Consider the following 20,052-nt stretch of genomic DNA (forward strand, 5'->3'; position numbering starts at 1 on the left):
TGCAGCACAAAGTCTCATCTTCACAATAGAAACTGAGACTTGCTTTTTTCGAACACGTTTAGGGTGATTGGGTTGTGACTTTGGATCCACTAGATCTCTTCCTATCTGAGTTTCTTCCAGTTTCCAATTGCATTTGGATTGTGTAGGATACTGTACTCACTGACACTTTGATTTTTTTGTATAGTTACTTTAAATGAACGGTCTACACTTGTAAGGGTAGTAATCCTCTGTCTCATTTCATTTGTTAATTTCTGTGTTCTTGCCATTATCACTGGAATATTGTCCAAGTAGTGCTTCAGAGGGTGTAGTAACACAGTCTGTTCCAAGTCTGCTTTTAAGACAGACAGAGGGTTTTTAAGTAATCAACAGAAGTTGTGACACCTGTGCAAACTGTGCAAGGCTTAATTTACTTTAATTGCTGCAGAACATTTGCAGGTTGTAACCAATTAGTCATTATCTGATGAAGATCCATTTGTAATATTCTGATATTTTCTTTTTTTCGGTTTTTGCTAACTTTAAATTTAAAACTCTGTCAGTTTACTGCTTACCTTTTCACCATTTTGTGTCATTCATTTTAATTGATTAAATTTGAAGAAAAACTGGAAAAAACTGAGGTGTTCTAAAACTTTTGACCAGTAGTGTATTAGTATTAGGCATAGTCTCTATACTGCAATGTTTATTTTTCAAAATTATTAACCACCTAATAAATGCTTTTTCATGCAGAAGTTTTACAGTGCTTCCTGGCTACCCGTGAGGCCATGCATCTTCATGAGAATGAAACTGTGTATGAATCCTCAGGGACAAGCACCCATCCTAGCAGTAGTGAGACACCTAGTACTCCTGAGACTGAAGTAACCCCTCTTCAGGATTTGACAAAACAACGAGTTTCAAATGATGGCCTTTGTTTTTCCTCTGCTTGCCACACCATCATTTCCCGCTGTGCCTTTCTCATATTGGGAGTAAGAGCAGCATGCCGAGAAAGAGAAGAGCATTTTAAAGTGAATGGAAAGAAATTTATAAAAAGGTACTGGCTCTTTCACATACTATTTAGATTCATCAATGGTTAAAGCACTTCTTTATTGTCAAACATATTTTATATAAAGATAGAACTTATTCATCTCAATCTATAAAAAATATAACTTTAAAAAAGTCTACAGTTAGCATTAGCATTTCGTTCAATGTATGGTGTCAACTGCACCAATCACATTAAGAGCTACCAGATAATACTATCCTTGGGGATAAATGCTTGCCATGTAGACAGGAAGTGAAGTAAAGAGGACAGTCAGATGTCTTTAAATATGATTTAGTCTCAAAAAATAAAGTAATGTAATAATTTTTGTGAAAATAATATGGATATGCAGATTTTGATATGTGTGCAACAGTCTCAACACATGAGTCAGTACTTGGCTTAAAAGTGGACTTATTCAGTAGAAGTTAATAATAATAATAATAATAATAATTCATTACATTTATATAGCGCTTTTCTCAGTACTGAAAGCGCTATCCACACAGGGAGGAGCCGAGAAGCGAACCCATAATCTTCCACAGTCTCCTTACTGCAAAGCAGCAGCACTACCACTGCGCCAGCTGTGAGGAAGGCTATTGTTTCAGGTTTACTTTGATGCCCCACAGACCACTATTATAAGATTTAGGCTACCAATATTCTTTACATTTTATAAATAATGCTTCACATAACAGCATTATTAATATCAAGCAATCATAATTATATGATAAAACTATTATTTTTAAAGACCACGCAATAAAGCCTACCAGAATGTAAAAAAATAATCAGAAGAGTAAGAAATCTGCTTCTCAGCTGCTTTATTTTTAACATGTCATTCTTTTGCCATTTGGTGAGCTGGATTATGCACATTTCAGATACCATCAAAAAGCATTGTTCTTTCTCACCACCTGTCTTTCATCTTAACTTATTTCTGTCATACAATGACTCTAGATGCATTACTGTCATCTTAAGGCAGCTTTAAACTTAACTCCTCAAGTCATTTTTAAACGTAGCCCCAGAAAAACTTATGGGATTAAGGGTGGTTCTTGAGCCTCTTCCAAGGTAACTTGGTCTCTGTCTTTCAAAATGACACACAGAAGTACTTCAATGTTATGCTTTCTCTACTTCGCTGGTTTTCTTCAGGGCTTGTTCTTGCTTTGTGCTGTGTTGATGGTGCTTATGCATTGGACCGTATTCTAATAGGTTTACCAGTTGGGTGAAATATTAATACTTTTTTTATACAATTGTGTAGATGTAACATTACTTTTACTATAAAAGTATGAACATTATTTGGAATATTGAAATGGTTAGTTTTGTTTTTCTTTTCTAATACTGTGTATTTGTGTGTATGTACTGTATATTGAAGGAAACCAAGTCCAAAACTTGAACGAAGCTCTTCAGTTAATAAACCTGGATTACATCAGCATCATGATTATGGAAGTATATCACAGAAACAGGTAAGAAGCTCAGTAACTCCACAGGTAAGATGTATAATTACAACAGTGATTTTGCTTTGAGTACTACTGAGCACTTTCTTAGTACTCATTATTACTGTACAATTAATGTTATTTTGTGAAAAAAGATTCATAGTAGTCACCCTTTTTGGACTCGCAATATATAAAATAGGTTAAATCCACTGTTTACATGATAAAATTATATTATGTATTATCAATTGCATTTCTTGATTCCACAGTCCAAAATAAGGTGGTTATGTGGTTTGGCTGTGCTGAATTGGCCATGTACAAATGATTGTGGATGTGTGCATGAGTATTTCCAATGATGGACAAGTATTCTGTTCAGGTTAGGTTCCTGTCTTGTGTGCCTTGCTTTGGAGTTGCTTTTTGCTCAACTGTATATCAGTGCTAGAAAAATAAGATTTAGGAAATGGAGGATTGGATAAAATTATAGATTTTTCATGATAATATGCAAAAACAAAAGCCTTAAATTCTAATAAATGTGTTCACTTTGAAAAAACAAAGGTTTAAAGAAGGAGCTACTTTTCACCTATTGCATGCAGTGTTGTTATATTTTGCATAGTTTACATAGCCAAGTCTCAAGTGGTAACAACATACGTGTTGGGCAAGTGTGCAAAGAAGAGTTTCACTGTGTTATATAAACTTGGCATTAAATCAGATTTGAAGTGATTATACTATCCATCCATCCATCCATCCATTTTCCAACCCGCTGAATCCGAACACAGGGTCACGGGGGTCTGCTGGAGCCAATCCCAGCCAACACAGGGCACAAGGCAGGGAACCAATCCCGGGCAGGGTGCCAACCCACCGCAGGACACACACACAAACACACCCACACACCAAGCACACACTAGGGCCAATTTAGAATCACCAATCCACCTAACCTGCATGTCTTTGGACTGTGGGAGGAAACCGGAGCGCCCGGAGGAAACCCACGCAGACACGGGGAGAACATGCAAACTCCACGCAGGGTGGACCCGGGAAGCGAACCCGGGTCTCCTAACTGCGAGGCAGCAGCGCTACCACTGCGCCACCGTGCCGCCCCTGATTATACTACATCACAATTATTTAACTGTATAGCACATGTTCTAAGTCATGGTTGTTGAGAATATGTTAGAAAGGTAACAACTGAGGACATTTTGGAGTGAGTAAAAGTAATTAACATTGTTCACTGTTTCTTATCAGTAGACATTTGCTCAAACCCATAACATGATTAGGTAGTTTGGGACTTTATAGCATTACCAAACATCACTGCTGGCAGTTTCTCATGTAATATGGAATTCTGCAGCAATCTGTATGTATCAACAGTTGCCCCTATGCTCCAGAAGGTTTCTGCAATTGATGACTGCAGTAATTGGACAGTCTACAGTTTTTCAGATTTGTCTATAATCTTCTTCATCACTCATAGTGAAAGATTGTAATTGATTGTAAAAGTAGCATTTTTGTTGATTATTGTTTAGTTTTCTACAGAATTCAGACAACAATTCACATCTGGGCAGCAACATTCAGTAATTTCAATAACTGAGACAGTAGAGGATTTTTTGAGGTACAAAGGGTATGCTAGATGAGATCATGTCCCTGTGGGTGAAAGTATGCTGCTGAAGTTAGACTAGCACCCAGGTGAGGCATAGTCAGTCTTCTTCTAAAATAGCCATATCAAACCAAAATTTTTTTTTTTTTTTTTTTGTAACACAGATTCACTGTTTTACAATATATGTGCAACAGGTGTAGTATTTTTTTCAAATTTATGACAAATGCTTACTTTAGGCCACAGTTTTTATGTGGCCTATTATTATACTGTATAAAATTATAGAGAAGACATAATGTCAACTTGAAAATGGCCAGATTCCTTGTTTGTATTTTTTTACTTCCATGATTCATTTAATTTGCCTGGCATGACTTGAAACAGTAGGAGAAGTGAGTTGGTGTGGTAAAGGTTTGTGCAAGCCATTGTGTGTCAGTGTGTTCCCATCCATGTGTGCAACTCTACTGCATTTCAGTAACTTGTACAGGAGATGTGTTTTGCCATCAGTAGAGACTGCCTACATTTATAAGAGAAAAATATACAAAATGTTCAAGATAAAAGATGTTGTCTTAAGATAAAATTAGAACAATAAATTAATCAGCAATTGAAGTAGTACAGAATATTTTATGACAGACAATTTAGAAAATTCTGCACTTTATGAGAATATTCCTTTAAATGAAAAAGTAGAAAATGTAAATTTAATGTCAATACCAGTGGAGATAAGTAAATCAAATTCTTTCTTTTCAATTGATTTTATATAATTTAATTGTTTATATGATACAACAATAGCCTGGATGAGAGAAAGACAAAAAACAGCACAGGAACATTAGGAGCATCTATAGAAATACATATTGTAGGGTTTGGTGCCCATACCTCACAGTGGATAGTGCCCACAGCCAAATAAATAATTGTGTCCTCTGTCCCCTCCATTCAAGAATCTTCCAGAAACACTGCATCTGCAGGGCTTCCAACATTGTGAAGGATCTGCCTAACCCCTCCGGTGAACACTTAGCCTGTCTGCCATCTGGTGGAAGGTGCTGGAGCATTCAGGACAGTTCCACCAGACTGTTTAATAGCTCCTTTCCTTAGTCTGTCAGGTGTCTGGACACCAAATTATTTAGTTTGCACTACTATATGGCCTTTGAATTTATATACATCATTATGTTTGCCCTTCCTAATTGCCTTTGTGTAGTTTGTATTTAACCCCAAATTATGTTCTGGGGGAATGTGATTTCATAACACTGTATACTTGAATGCAGATGGTACAACAGTATAGACTAACAACAATAAAATAAAATAAAAGTGCTTTAAAAATAAAACTTACCTCTGCATTATAGGAATGGTTGTCTCAATTAAGAATACGTTTTTTAATCTGATTTTAATATTTTTAGCCTAGTCCTTTAGGTAACTATGTATAAATATACTGCACTATAGTTATAGAATAAGATGCATTTTCTTTAAAAACATGAGAAAATTTAATTGATGTTAGCTATTAGAATATAATGTAAGCTAAAATATGTCTTACAATTATTGGACCATCTACTTGGATAAATCAGATTTTTTTTTTAATTACTGTGCTACATTCACAGCTCAAACTGTTTACCAATAGCATTTTCAACAACAAAAGTTGTTGTTTACAGTTTTTAAGAAAGCAAACAATCAATATCAGTTTAACAGTTTATTATAATTATTAAAGTTTAAAAAAAAATTGGAACTCATTTTGTGGAATCTAGTGGATTATGAACATGTGACCTGGAATATTTAGTGGGTGTTCATTGTTAAATGTTACATCAAAGGAATGGGAATGAGAACTTTGAAACTTAGGCCATTGTTGTTTCTCGGTAAAAAGTTAGCTTATTGTATGGACTATCCAAGCACGAGTTAATTTAAATTAGTACTTTTATTAGTTATTGGGATAGGGACAAGTCATTTGATATTAATTTGATGTGTGGTGATTCCCTTAGCCACTTTCTCTTGGAGGATAACTGGAAATCGTTCTTTGGGAGTAGAGCAAGGCAGGACACAGTTCCATAGGTGGAGAAATTAACATCAGCCCCCTCCAGCTTTTTAGTTTACCTGTTCCTGGCTGAACAAGTGGGCTAGAAAATAATGTATAGACACACAATATAGTTTTACATCATCATTTAATAATGTTTTTGACAAATAAAGATTGTCAAGTGTAAAATGGCATTTTATAGATGGGCTTTATTTTATTGGTAATATCTATTCGACTATAGTTTTGACAAAAGAAATGTTGTTTTCTAGCAGATGTGTTAAACTCAGTGTTGATTTCTAATCAATAGGAGTTTAACTTCAATTAGATATTGTTAATGCACTTGTGCAGTTAATTTTGTATGTTGATCAAGAGGTCAGAAGTAATCTTGGGTTGGATGTTTGGCATTTGAAAAGAATTATTTACTGTGAAAAACAAGCAGTTTTTAATTTTTGCTAAATAGTTATTATTTGTATATTTTTTAAATTTGGCAACTTTGCAGATTTGCACAGGACTAATATTAATGATGTGCCATTATAGTAATTACAAAACTTCTGATGGTACTTAAAGAGTTTGGAAGGAGACAGTTACAAAAATGTAAAATAGTATCAACAGTTAGAACACACATCTACTTGAAAATGCCTCTCAATTATTTTTGTGTTTATTTCCAGTGTCAGATTTTGAGTGGTTGGTGATATACTGTACTTATAAATTTCATTCATGTTGATTTATGCAGATTTCCTTCAGCTTCTTATAGTTTCTAGTTGGAAAAAGCCTGTCCTGGTGTTAGTGAGTGAGAGGCAGGTGGGCACTCCAATTTGCTTCAATGTGCTCATAAGGATGGATTTTCAGACTGACAATTCAGAGTAGTCAAAAATTGAACTTGACTAGTATTTATTAATCTTTAAAAAAACAGTGAAAGCAAAGCTTATAGGGATCAAAAGAAAATCTCACTGCTTTTAATTATCTTTACAAATTTTTTTCCTTATGTGAAGTTTTCAGAGACCAGAATTCAATCTAGATCTGCAAAACACAAACTTGGTAAGTTTTATATTGTTTTTGTGTGCATGTATGTCATTGTGAAAGCCTTAATAAGTTATTAAACTTATAAGGTTGCAAGTTCAGATAACATTTTAAGTTATTTAGTATGAGGGTAAATAAAAAATAAAAGCAACTTGAAAATTACATGGTAACTGCAATGGGTGGAAGCTGTCGAACTACAAGACATCCATGGTGGCTTATGGGTAGTTTGAACATGCACAGTGCAGCATTCTACCACTTTTATAGTTGAAGCCAAGGTCAAATGAACATGGATGGTCCACCGTGCGATTGCACCATTGTTGAACCATGTGTTGTAGTGAGAATAATTTGGGCAGAAGGACTGAAACCTGCTGAAATTCCATTTCTGTTACTGTGTAATTTTCAAATGCCTTTACTTTTTGATCTACCTTTGTACCATTTATGCTAAAATAATTGAAGACATGTTTGCTGTAAATGGACCGATGTAACATAGATTACAAACTTATTCACCCTTTTATACCATTTCAGAACTGAGTAACAAATTAGTTATTAATGTTGTTGCTGTAATGTGGTGAACTAAACACTGGAATAGCTAATGTTTTTATATAAGCAGAACCACCATTAAGGTGATTCCTTAATTGGCTAACAATGTGCATGTGCATTAAATACTACATGCAGTATATAGTACTTGACAGGAAGAGGCAGGGTTATGGGTAAAAGCGGATGTTACTTTACAATTCCTCTGTCCTGAGGATGGGAAGGAAAAAGCTTGAGAACAACTGTACCAACCCTTGGCTGAGAGTGGAAATGCCATTATTAAATGAGCTCTGAAACTGTTCCCTAAACAAGCATGTTATATTTTATATAGCTGTCACAACTGAGCAGTGCTTGATTTCTCAGTTAACAAAGCATAGCTGTTGAAAAATTGCCTTTCAGGAGGAGTTAGACAATACTGACCTTAATCTAACTTCTCCACAATGAGAAGGTTTTTGAGGCTGGATGTGCATTCATTGAAAATACTCTTGAGCACATCTTGTATGGAATGCATTGGGCTGCAGGATATGCTACATAAAATGTACTTCTCATTGGCCTGGATGTATCTTGGAATTTCCTATGAAAAACTGTAGGCTATTATAATTAGTTAAGTTGTCTAGATTGGCTAATTGAGCCTTTTGCCACCAGGAACAGCAGAACATTTGGATGGAAGGGGAACTCATGATTTTAAATTACAATTACTGTACTCCATGGATTTGCTATATCTATTTATGTCTGTTATTTCTCATTTAGAATCTGTTTTTAAATAATGTTTTATTTTCAAGTTTTTTATTTTAAATTGTTACCAATGTATCTTGATAATAATGCACTGTGCTATAATTATGGATTTTGTTACTGTTTAAATGAATGGAGTTTGTATTGTGACTCGAGCTTGGGAAAGGTACCTGATAAAATAATATTACTGTATCTACAACAACTTCATGCTTGAGTTATCCTAGCCACATTGGGCAACTAAAGAATCAGTTTTATTGGAATGTTGCTATGAATTCCCTTACGAGCATTACAGGTTTAGAATTGATTAAGTTGAGTATTTTTATATGTTAAGATGAAACTTTTGTGCTAGTTTCCACAAAACATCTACTGTATTTATGTATTTGATTTTAGCTTTCTAACTTTTTATTTGTCTAAGGCAATTAAAGGAATGCTTTAACCAAAAATGTTACATTACCACATGTGCTTTATAGTGATGACTAAGTAAAATGTTTAATGTTATATTTTCCTAAAGAACAGAGATAAAAAAATATTATTGGATAGGCTTCTATGGTGAAAGAACTGTATAAGAGCAACTGATATCAAAAATGTCCATGGGACATTTGTAATCTTACTCCTGCACAATCATCCTTATGTTACTTGTCCAATCGTATATTCACAACATGCAAAATACGGGCATTTTGTGCTATTAAGTAAATACTCCATGAAAAAAATCAGTAAAAGGCATAAGGAAACACATTCACATGAAATTGAGGTTTTGAACTGAGGATCTGCCTCCTCCACATTCATTGGTCAAGAATCCATTCTTGCATACTGGATAACTGACATGTGCATTATGCAACACGAGTAACTTGTTTTCTTTTTTTTTCTTGTTCCATGAGAATTTTTGATGTCATTAGCCATTGTCCAGCACTAGTCATCATAGACCCTTCATCAACATTTTTATCTCCATTCTCCATGAAAACATTAGATTAATAATTTTCATTGGCCATCTCACAAAACACATGGGGTAACTCATTAAAAAATATATCATTCTTGGTGGAGTACCCTTTTATGTAAAGTCAGTAGTACTAGGGTGTTGTATGTGTTAGCCTTTATGAATGTAGAGAAAAGCCAAGCAAAATGACACCTTTTATTGGCTAACTAAAAAGATTACAATATGCAAGCTTTTGAGGCAACTCAGGCCCCTTCTTCAGGCAAGATGTAATACAGAGACTGGAGTTCCCTATGTTTATATACACACTCTAGGACAAGAAACAACATTGGTAAATCTTTAAATGAGAAATTTTAAATGTAAAAAATTAATAGATTCATTCAGGCTAGGGTTAATTTGACAGATCCAGAGATCTTGACAATACATTGTTCTTTTCTCTCTTGTTAAATTAACCCTAGCCTGAATGAATCTATTAATTTTTTACATTTAAAATTTCTCATTTAAAGATTTACCAATGTTGTTTCTTGTCTTAGAGTGTGTATATAAACATAGGGAACTCCAGTCTCTGTATTACATCTTGCCTGAAGAAGGGGCCTGAGTTGCCTCGAAAGCTTGCATATTGTAATCTTCTTAGTAAGCCAATTAAAGGTGTCATTTTGCTTGGCTTTTCTCTACATGTAAAGTCAGTGTGAAACTGCATACCACGTGAGTACTTTGGTTGTGTCGCTGTCTGAACATAAAAGTTATAATGTAATTTAAATGCCTGTAACAATTCAGTGTAAAGTGAAAAATGTTGCAGAACCATTAGATTAGATTAAATACTTTATTAATCCCAAGGGGAAATTCACATTACTGAAATTATATATTTAACAGGATATCAGTTTACATGGAATTAATTGCAAAATGTGTTAAATACAGTGTGGGAAACGGTTATGGATTTTCATTCTTTATATAAATTTGTTGCAGCAGTGGTGGTAGAAAATTTTGTAGAGGTGGCCTGCTGCTAAATTTTCTATTTGTGGGAAACACCAAAAGATTTATATTACTTTTTATTCTCAAAAGTACTTTTAAGTAGGGCCTAATGTGCAATTAATGTTTTTGCCTTTATAATTGAATCACTTTACCCATCCTATTATAATTACTTTTATTGTGAAACAATTTTCAATGCATTTCAAAAACAGCACGCTTGTTAGTCATTTTAAAACTATCTCCCTGTTCCAGGTTTACCTTTGTGTTCGCTGGGAATTATGAAGGATGCTTGGGAAAGACTTCGACAGTGTATTCATCCTTCACCAAAACTCAGTGCAGAGTCTAGTTCTTCTGTACTTAGTCATATTTTCCAGTTCCTATGTGGAAGTATACTGAAAACATCAAACCCAGGCTTACTAGAGAAAGACCAAATTGATCCTAAAGCAATCATCTCTGCTATGATGCAGCAGCAACAGCGAGCTGAGGTTCACATCTGTTTTATTTGTTTATGGGCTATACTTCTAGAATATATTTCAGAATAAATATAATTAGAATTAGGCTTTATATTCTGTTGTAAAATGTATAGAAATAGAGGAGGACTTCAACTGGATGTTTTCCTTTTGTAAACATAAAAAGATCTGATATAATAAGCTGCTTTATTTCACACACTGCAAATAATTTATAAGTTAATGCAAAATGGAACTGTTGTTTATTAAAAAGTATGAACTTGAAGAGATCAAAAAAAATACCTTTTCCTATTAAAATTATTCAAGATGCTATAATAATTAAGCCACATTTTCTATTTGAAATTCATTTTAACCAAAGTCTAAAGACTTGGATTGTAGATACTAAGTTGGCCCCAGTGTGTGTGTGTGTATGCGTGCGTGTGTGTATGTATGTGTGAGTCTGTGAGTGTTCACCCTGCAATGGTTTGGCACCCTGTCCAGGGGTTGTTCCTTCCTTAGACCCTACGCCTAATGGGATGGGCTCCAGCTTCCCCACAACCCTGCTCAATATAAGCAGGTTTGGAAATGGATGGGTGGATGGATGTTTCAGGAGTAAGTTTTAAACATTCAATGTTGCAACAATGCTTTTAAAAAGTGATAAATCATTTTTTACATACATAGCTAATTGTTACTAAAGATGACCCCTAGAACTTGTTTTCAGCATTTTTGGGAACATGGATATATGTGTTTTTCTTTGTATGTGTGTAAAAAAATTTTTTTACTAAATGGACAGATTCTTAGGAAGTTTTGTGCACAACTTACACTTGTTAGTCTTAAGAGACAATTAGGTTTTGAGAGAATTCCTACTATTCCAGTTTCAAGCTTTTGAATTTCAAAATGTTTAAACCCAATACCAACAACAACCAAATCACTGCTCAGAAGTTCACAAGATTTCTCATACTTATTTAGGACTTTGAAAGAAAGATTTTAGTGAATTTTGAGCTCAATCTAAAGCTTCATTTTTGAAGTTAAAGTTCAAAATTTCCAAATGTGGCAATCACAATAAAAAAAAGTGTCTGAAGGAAAAATGTTTGAGTTGGGGGTGCTGTCATCAAGACAGTCCCTGCTGAAGTTAAAAGGTATAGGTTTCTACTCCTTCCCCACCAATTTTAACATCTTCAAGAAAACTAGCAGTAACGGAATTAATACAAAAATCACAGGTGAATAGATTAATTAAGGAATTGTTCAAATATAGACCTAAAAAACATAACTCCAAAAATTTATGATATGATCTGTTGTGCCAACCCCTAACAGAAGCTACCAAAAAGGAGAAGTAACATAAAAATAATTTTAACTTTTTAAAAAAAATTGAGATTAAAGTGGACTAAACTATCAAAAATACACTTAAATTGTATTGCATCCTGTCTATATTTTTAGCAAATTTACACTATGTATAGTTCTCTTTCTAAATATGGAGAAAGTCGTGTGCTGGCCATATAATTTTAATTTATTTTTTTTGCATTTTGCAGTTTCGTTTAGAAGCACTCTGCCAAATCTCATCCTTCCTATCAGAGGTGGAATATAAGACCTGCAACTCCCATGCACCTCCGAGGTTTCCAGGACTCCTACTGACTGCTCAACTTCAGTTTCTTTCTGGATGTTTTGGACTAGGAATTCCATTAACAGCTACCATGACTGGCAAGGAACAAAAAATGAAGCACTACACCGTGAGGCTAACATCTTAGTAATCATCAATTTTTATTTAGGCATATATCTCATCCCAAGTGGTTATAAAGTATGGTATAGAGACAGCAAAGACATGGAATGTTTGTCAGTTTTACACATACTGCCTACAGCAAACCTCTCAGTCAATAAAGAACCTTTTTTTTAAAAAGTCTGAATGTATCCGGCAGTGCAAAAATGTTTGTTCTTCAGTGCCAATATTAATTTCATAATAGTTAATGACAGATGGCATTGCTAAACATTTTAAAGGGTTTTGGTCAGTTTGGGTTTTAGAAGCTGTAGGTGCAGGTTTTGCCTTTTTACTTCAGGATATATTTATATCATTAGTAAGAGTATTCTAGGGTTGCCTTTCATTTATACTTGTTCTGAGGCTTTTAAAAAAAGGTCAGTTCCATACTGTTCAAAATAGTGTGCAGCATGACTGACTTACTGATATGAAAATATTACTGCTTTGTATACAGTATTTTACTCAAAAGTTCTCAGCTTTTGTGCAAGTACATATATACTTTATGAGCAAATTGGGTACACTATACTGTGAAAGGAATCGCCTTGACACAGGAAAAGATTTGGAGCAGCCACCCATATACTTGAATAACGCAGCAAAGAACTGAAAATTGGTAGTACAGTTGTATACAGGTTGAGTCCAAAACAGAACTGAGTTCACAAGAGGAAGTTGACTGGTATTTAAGGCAGGTTAGCGGAAGTGACGTCATTGGGGCCGGAACAGGAAGCATCGTCGGTGGGGCCAATGTTTACCCCACCATCCCCTGGCTTGACATGGAATTGTCTTCTTTTGGTCCTTTTAGCTGCCTCCCATGCATATGTGCGTGACAATACTAATACTGAATGCATGATTGTATGCATTGTGCTATTGCCACACGATTGGCTGATTAGATGATTGCATTGATAAGCAGGTGTTCCAATTGATCTCAGTGAGTGTACATTAAGTAGTATAATTTTATTTGATGTGGTGTCATTTGAGGGATATAGCAGGGTGAGTACCAGGGTATTGTTTAACTAATCAGACAAGGTAGTTGACAAAAACGGAGTTCCTAATTGTTGAAAAAGTTTTAAATATAGGAACTACTAAGATCTACTGCTGTTTTATTCACAGAGAGAAAGAAAGAAAGTTGTTTTTTTATCAATTTTAAATTTCAGCCCTATACAGTCCAATAGTTATCCAGGCAGCCTCAGGTATGGACCAATCCTGAACAAAATCCTGTGCATCACAGGGTATTATTATGCACACATCTTCAATTTTTTTATCCTTCTGCCATCTTTAAATTAACCTTTTCCATAACCATTGTTGCCATTTCAGCATATTATTTGACATTGTCTCTAAATATGTGTCTGTTTTTTTACATACTTTATATATATATATACCCATTCTGCCATTACGTCTTTCACAATTAGCATTCCTTCTGCACTGATTCCATTATGGCCACCTTTTCTGCTGTTCTATCCATTTTATATCTGTTTGTCATTGACACTCTTTCTCATCTTGTGTGACAAAAGGGTCTGAAAACAAGTAACAGTTGTCCCAAGCTGCATGAATGGAAAAAGAAAGATAGATAGATAGATAGATAGATAGATAGATAGATAGATAGATAGATAGATAGATAGATAGATAGATAGATAGATATCCTCACAGGTGGCGCAGTGGTAGTGCTGCTGCTTTGCAGTAAGGAGGTTGTGAGTTTGCTTCCCCGGTCCTCCCTGTGTGGAGAGCACTTTGAGTAGTGAGAAAAAGCGCTATATAAATGTAAAGAATTGTTATAGATAGATAGATAGATAGATAGATAGATAGATAGATAGATAGATGGATGGGCGGCACGGTGGCGCAGTGGGTAGCGCTGCTGCCTCGCAGTTGGGAGACCTGGGGACCTGGGTTCGCTTCCCAGGTCCTCCCTGCGTGGAGTTTGCATGTTCTCCCCGTGTCTGCGTGGGTTTCCTCCGGGCGCTCCGGTTTCCTCCCACAGTCCAAAGACATGCAGGTTAAGTGGATTGGCGATTCTAAATTGGCCCTAGTGTGTGCTTGGTGTGTGGGTGTGTTTGTGTGTGTCCTGCGGTGGGTTGGCACCCTGCCCAGGATTGGTTCCTGCCTTGTGCCCTGTGTTGGCTGGGATTGGCTCCAGCAGACCCCCGTGACCCTGTGTTCGGATTCAGCGGGTTGGAAAATGGATGGATGGATGGATGGATGGATAGATAGATAGATAGATTCTTTACTGTGACCAATCTATCTATCTATCTATCTATCTATCTATCTATCTATCTATCTATCTATCTATCTATCTATCTATCTATCTATCTATCTATCTATCTATCTATCTATCTATCTATCAGTCTTTAATAGGCAAGAATCCATCTTACATTGTAAAGGGTACGGCCATAAGTGGACAGTTGCAGAAAAGACTGATGAGTTGGTAACACTAATACAAGATTATAAAAAAAACACAATCCAAAAGTATAGAATAAACAGGCAAAAAAAGAAAGCAGAAAAGTAAAAATGTAATGTATTGTGTACCTAAAGTGAACTCAGCATATCATTAATTCTGGAGTTTCCAAAGGACTATGGCAAAACTAAGATAAAGGCCATGGTACCTGATAAAACACAGTTTCCACTGTTTTAGGTATAAAAGTGTGGCTGGGGTGTAAGCAATGCATGAGAGGACATGTTAAGTAAATTAACTGTGCACTAGTAGATGAAACATTTGAACAGTCTTGACCGTAAAAGATTGCAGTTCTTAATTTTATGTTAAACAGTTGAATGGACTATTTTTTCAAGATCTAGCATCCTGTGAAACCATATAATTTTTGTAACATTTCTAAGGGGAAATGTACTTAGTCCATTTTAGTAGACTTAAATCTACTAAAAAAAGTTGTGGTAATGTTGTACATGCAGATGACAGAAAATGTTGTTCCTGTCTATATATTCTTACATCTTGTTAATTCTTTCTGCAGTGTGGCACAGGCTCTGCCGAAGTAGAAATACAAAATGAACTTCAAGCTGCAGCACACACAGTTTATCAACAGCTGGTTGATGCTCTTGACAGGCGAATTCTGGCTGAGAGAGAGCTTTCAGGTTTGTTTACATTAAAGACGTGTTTTGTTCACTAGTCTGCAGTTTAAAATAACTGTAAAGTATTTAGTATTTTCTCTATTTAGCTTTTTAAAGCTTTTAGCTTTTTAAAATTGTTTGTGGTGTGTCTTTTTTCTTCCACAGGATGTTCTCAGCTTCTACTGCTTGCCATACTATTTGCTTTGAATTTTCAATATCAGGCTTTGGACTTAATTGTTGTTATCAAGAGTGGCCTCTTGGAAATATTGTCCAAACTCACGGAAAACTCCTGGGTCTCATTGCACTATTACTGGTTTCCTGCTACAGCTTCTGGTCCAGTGCAGCTTGATGCTGCTGTCAAAGTTGCTGCAGCAAGGTCACTTCAGATACTTGCCATTACATCTGGGTAAGTCACCTTAGTGGTGTGATGGTTATCTTTTTGCCCTTCTGTCTTTTGTTGGTATTGCATGATGACAATGTAGTTTTTATACAGTTACTGCATCTTGAGGCAAGCTATTAAAATATTTTCACTGATTCCACACCCACTCCTGGGCTGACTGTTTATTAAATTGTAAATGTAAAATGCCAAACTAAAAATTTTGTAAAATCAAAAAAGTCCAGATAAATTCTAAACAAGCAAAAATAACAGTCTCACCTGCCTTTTATGTGAATATTTATATCATTATTGTTTTTGTAATAAATTCTTTTACTGTATTTCTTGAAATGATTGTGCTTCAGTTGCCTTGATGTAAGTCTAATAACCTTAAGCCCCACATACAGAGAAAGGTAAAGAAAATAAAGTGGGAGCCTTAGCAAATTGTCTGACATAGAAGCCTTAGCAAACTGTCAATATAATTATTGGCATCACAAACATCAAAACTGATCATTCATTGATTAACATTCTGCTTTTCTATAAAACTCACTATCTACAGTGCACTAATAGAGTTGCCTATGTAATTTGAGTAGCTTGGAAGGCCTCCTCTTACTTGGTTAAGTTGTCATTTGCGCGAGCAGTGTTCGGTGAATGATTTGGGTGTTTGCATTGTAATACTGGCATTATAACAGATAAGCAGGCATTATGAAAAATAAAGTCCTATCCTGCATTGGTACTGTTTTAGTCTAGTCATCCTATAACTGACAAACAGTCTTTGCGTGGCAGGCTCAAGATCATGTACAGATCAGTACTTATAGTACTTATTTTTTTATGTCTTCAGTACTTCAGTTGGTCAGAGTGCCTAATTTCCACAAATACCCTTATTGGTTTTACAAAAACAGTCACAAGAGCCCAGTGATCCAGAGAGGATATCATTGTTATAAAGTGGATGGTGTTGTTTTGCTGAAAGAATTTACAGAATACTGCGGTTGAGCTAAAATTGTATTCTGTCCCAACTTAAGAAGAAATATTTTCACTGTCAGTCACCATAGGGTCTGGAAACACTGAGTAAAAACATCTAATGGTCAAAAGATTCTTCGCTGTTCAGGTAGAGGAAGAGTCTGGACCAGATTGAATCGAGAAAGCCCAGAATGGTCAAATTGAAGTGATGCGGTGATTTTGGGTGTACAAAAGCATCTAAATCTATACAAAATTTCTGATTTATATCTTGCTCTTGACCTTCATCTAGTAAACGGGGACCTTTAAAAAATAAGTGAATAGAAATTAACAAATTATGTTGAGCTGAATGGCTTGTTATAATTGTTTTAATGTCTTCTTCTACTGCTACATTGATATGTTATTTCAGAAAACTGTTTGTTAAAGAGGTACAGTATGTGCTTATTACATGTGGTTATTAGGAAAGTATATGCGCAGTGAACTCCAGGTGAAGAATGACCTGTGTTCTGTCTAATCAGGAATATTTTTCGATGGCAGACATGGTTCACCACCATCAAGAAAAAGTTTTTGTCATCAAGTGGGCTTTGGATGGCCTGAGATATTATCTGTTTAACCCCTATACAAACCATAAAGCTTTAGCTTGGCTCAGTACTGTGAAGGGAAGAAAACCCATAGATAATGAGTTGGTTTTTGAAAATTTACAGTAGATGGATTTTGAAATTGGTAAACAGAATATTACTGTATTAAATTACTTTCATGTATATATTGTCTTATTTGTGGTTTTTATTTGTGGGGATTTCATTTCTTACTTAAATTTTTACTTTTGATTTCATTTTAAATGTGTTATTTCTCGTTACTGTCTTCTTTTGTTTATTTACTTGATATCATGTTGGCTACACACATCTCATTACTGTTTATGTTTTTGTGGAAACCGCAATTAGTGACATGATCAGGGTTTCCACTATAAATATGGCGACATGCAGCATGCTTAATATCCCTTAATGAATATACAGTATTTTGCAACATTCTTTCTTAGTAGTAGTTAGCTTTAAGTCAAATTAGGCCTAGTATGAGGATTCTATTATTGTTTTGACTCTGGCTTTCAGATTTCCTCTTATCTTTGTGGTTTTGTTGCTTCAATCCATTCTTTTCGGGATTTGACCTCAGTCTGTCCCTAACTACAATTTCAACGTTTTGTTTCATATCCTGGGTACAGTTTTCTCAAAATGATTGCAGGTCCCTTTATAGTACCTTTAAACAGTTACCATGAATGATCTATCCAAGCTGCTGAGCTTTATCATGCTTAAATAATATGATATAAAGTTATCTATCTATCTATATAGTAAGCACCACTCCTTGGAAAAAACAGTAGATCTTACAGTCACTAAAATGCAACCATGTGGGATACTCTAATGTGTCAAGACACAAGAGAGATCAAGGATCAGTGCAGATAAGTGCAGCATGAAGGATATACAGTACAGGTAGGGAATTGCACATAGAGGACCATGTAGCTATTATACAGTACATCCGGAAAGTATTCGCAGCGCATCACTTTTTCCACATTTTGTTATGTTACAGCCTTATTCCAAAATGGATTAAATTAATTTTTTTCCTCAGAATTCTACACACAACACCCCATAATTACAACGTGAACCTGGAGCAGGTTTTCATCCAGGATGTCTCTGTACATTGCTGCAGTCATCTTTCCCTTTATCCTGACTAGTCTCCCAGTCCCTGCCTCTGAAAAACATCCCCACAGCATGATGGTGCCACCACCATGCTTCACTGTAGGGATGGTGCCTGGTTTCCTCCAAACGTGACGCCTGGCATTCACACCAAAGAGTTCAATCTTTGTCTCATCAGACCAGAGAATTTTCTTTCTCATGGTCTGAGAGTCCTTCAGGTGCCTTTTGGCAAATTCCAGGCGGGCTGCCATGTGCCTTTTACTAAGGAGTGGCTTCCGTCCGGCCACTCTACCATACAGGCCTGATTGGTGGATTGCTGCAGAGATGGTTGTCCTTCTGGAAGGTTCTCCTCTCTCCACAGAGTACCTCTGGAGCTCTGACAGAGTGACCATCGGGTTCTTGGTCACCTCCCTGACTAAGGCCCTTCTCCCCCGATCGCTCAGTTTAGATGGCCGACCAGCTCTAGGAAGAGTCCTGGTGGATTTGAACTTCTTCCACTTACGGATGATGGAAGCCACTGTGCTCATTGAGACCTTCAAAGCAGCAGAAATTTTTCTGTAACCTTCCCCAGATTTGTGCCTCGAGACAATCCTGTCTCGGAGGTCTACAGACAATTCCTTTGACTTCATGCTTGGTTTGTGCTCTGACATGAACTGTCAACTGTGGGACCTTATATAGACAGGTGTGTGCCTTTCCAAATCATGTCCAATCAACTGACTTTACCACAGGTGGACTCCAATTAAGCTGCAGAAACATCTCAAGGATGATCAGGGGAAACAGGATGCACCTGATCTCAATTTTGAGCTTCATGGCAAAGGCTGTGAATACTTATGTATATGTGCTTTCTCAATTTTTTTATTTTTAATAAATTTGCAAAAACCTCAAGTAAACTTTTTTCCTTTTTGTCATTATGGGGTGTTGTGTGTAGAATTCTGAGGAAAAAAATGAATTTAATCCATTTTGGAATAAGGCTGTAACATAACAAAATGTGGAAAAAGTGATGCGCTGTGAATACTTTCCGAATGCACTGTATATTGTAAGAGCCCTTACACTTTATTAACAAGAAAATGATTGCTATGTTTATTTTGGGGTGCTTTTATCCATATTAATAATTGAGAATGGTAAACCGGAAAGGCACGGACGCAGGTACACGGCGATGGACCCAGGAGACATAGTGCGCAGGCGCCTACAGCGCGCGTCTCATAAACCGCAAGCGAAGTCTGATCCACCGCGAACGAAGGAGTCACGGCTCAAAAACGAAAGAGCTCAACTAACGTAAATAAGACATGAAGCAGCAACGCGCCCATAGCTAACGACTAACGACACAGCCACACAGAAAAGAGGATTCTACACTGCACCCCAGAGTCAAACGGAAGACGCTACGGAGTCCGCAAAGGTCCACAAAGATAGTACGAAAGGCGCAGGCGCCTACAACGCGCTTCTGAACTAAACGTCCACACTACACAGCATGGTCCGGGTAATGAGAATAAACGAACTCTCCGTATTAAACGTACAGCATCCTCACACGTCCAAACCATATAGCATATGTGAATCACATTACAGTGATGCATTATTAACAGTACCACCACAGAAAACGCTCTGTAT

At 36.1% G+C, this 20,052-nt stretch overlaps 1 protein-coding gene across 6 annotated transcripts in view; it reads left to right on the top strand.

Moving 5' to 3' along the window:
• LOC114654402 (probable E3 ubiquitin-protein ligase HERC1) overlaps nt 1–20,052 on the top strand; it is a 195,758-nt gene that overhangs the window by 69,195 nt on the left and 106,511 nt on the right. For all 6 annotated transcript variants that reach the window (XM_051930060.1, XM_051930063.1, XM_051930064.1 and 3 more), the window contains 7 exons: nt 724–1,024; nt 2,370–2,460; nt 6,992–7,037; nt 10,438–10,670; nt 12,161–12,358; nt 15,336–15,456; nt 15,598–15,838. In XM_051930060.1, coding sequence (XP_051786020.1) covers nt 724–1,024; nt 2,370–2,460; nt 6,992–7,037; nt 10,438–10,670; nt 12,161–12,358; nt 15,336–15,456; nt 15,598–15,838 — 1,231 coding nt within the window. The remainder of the gene's footprint in view (nt 1–723; nt 1,025–2,369; nt 2,461–6,991; nt 7,038–10,437; nt 10,671–12,160; nt 12,359–15,335; nt 15,457–15,597; nt 15,839–20,052) is intronic.

This window comes from Erpetoichthys calabaricus, chromosome 7, assembly GCF_900747795.2.
Source record: "Erpetoichthys calabaricus chromosome 7, fErpCal1.3, whole genome shotgun sequence".
NCBI lineage: Eukaryota > Metazoa > Chordata > Cladistia > Polypteriformes > Polypteridae > Erpetoichthys > Erpetoichthys calabaricus.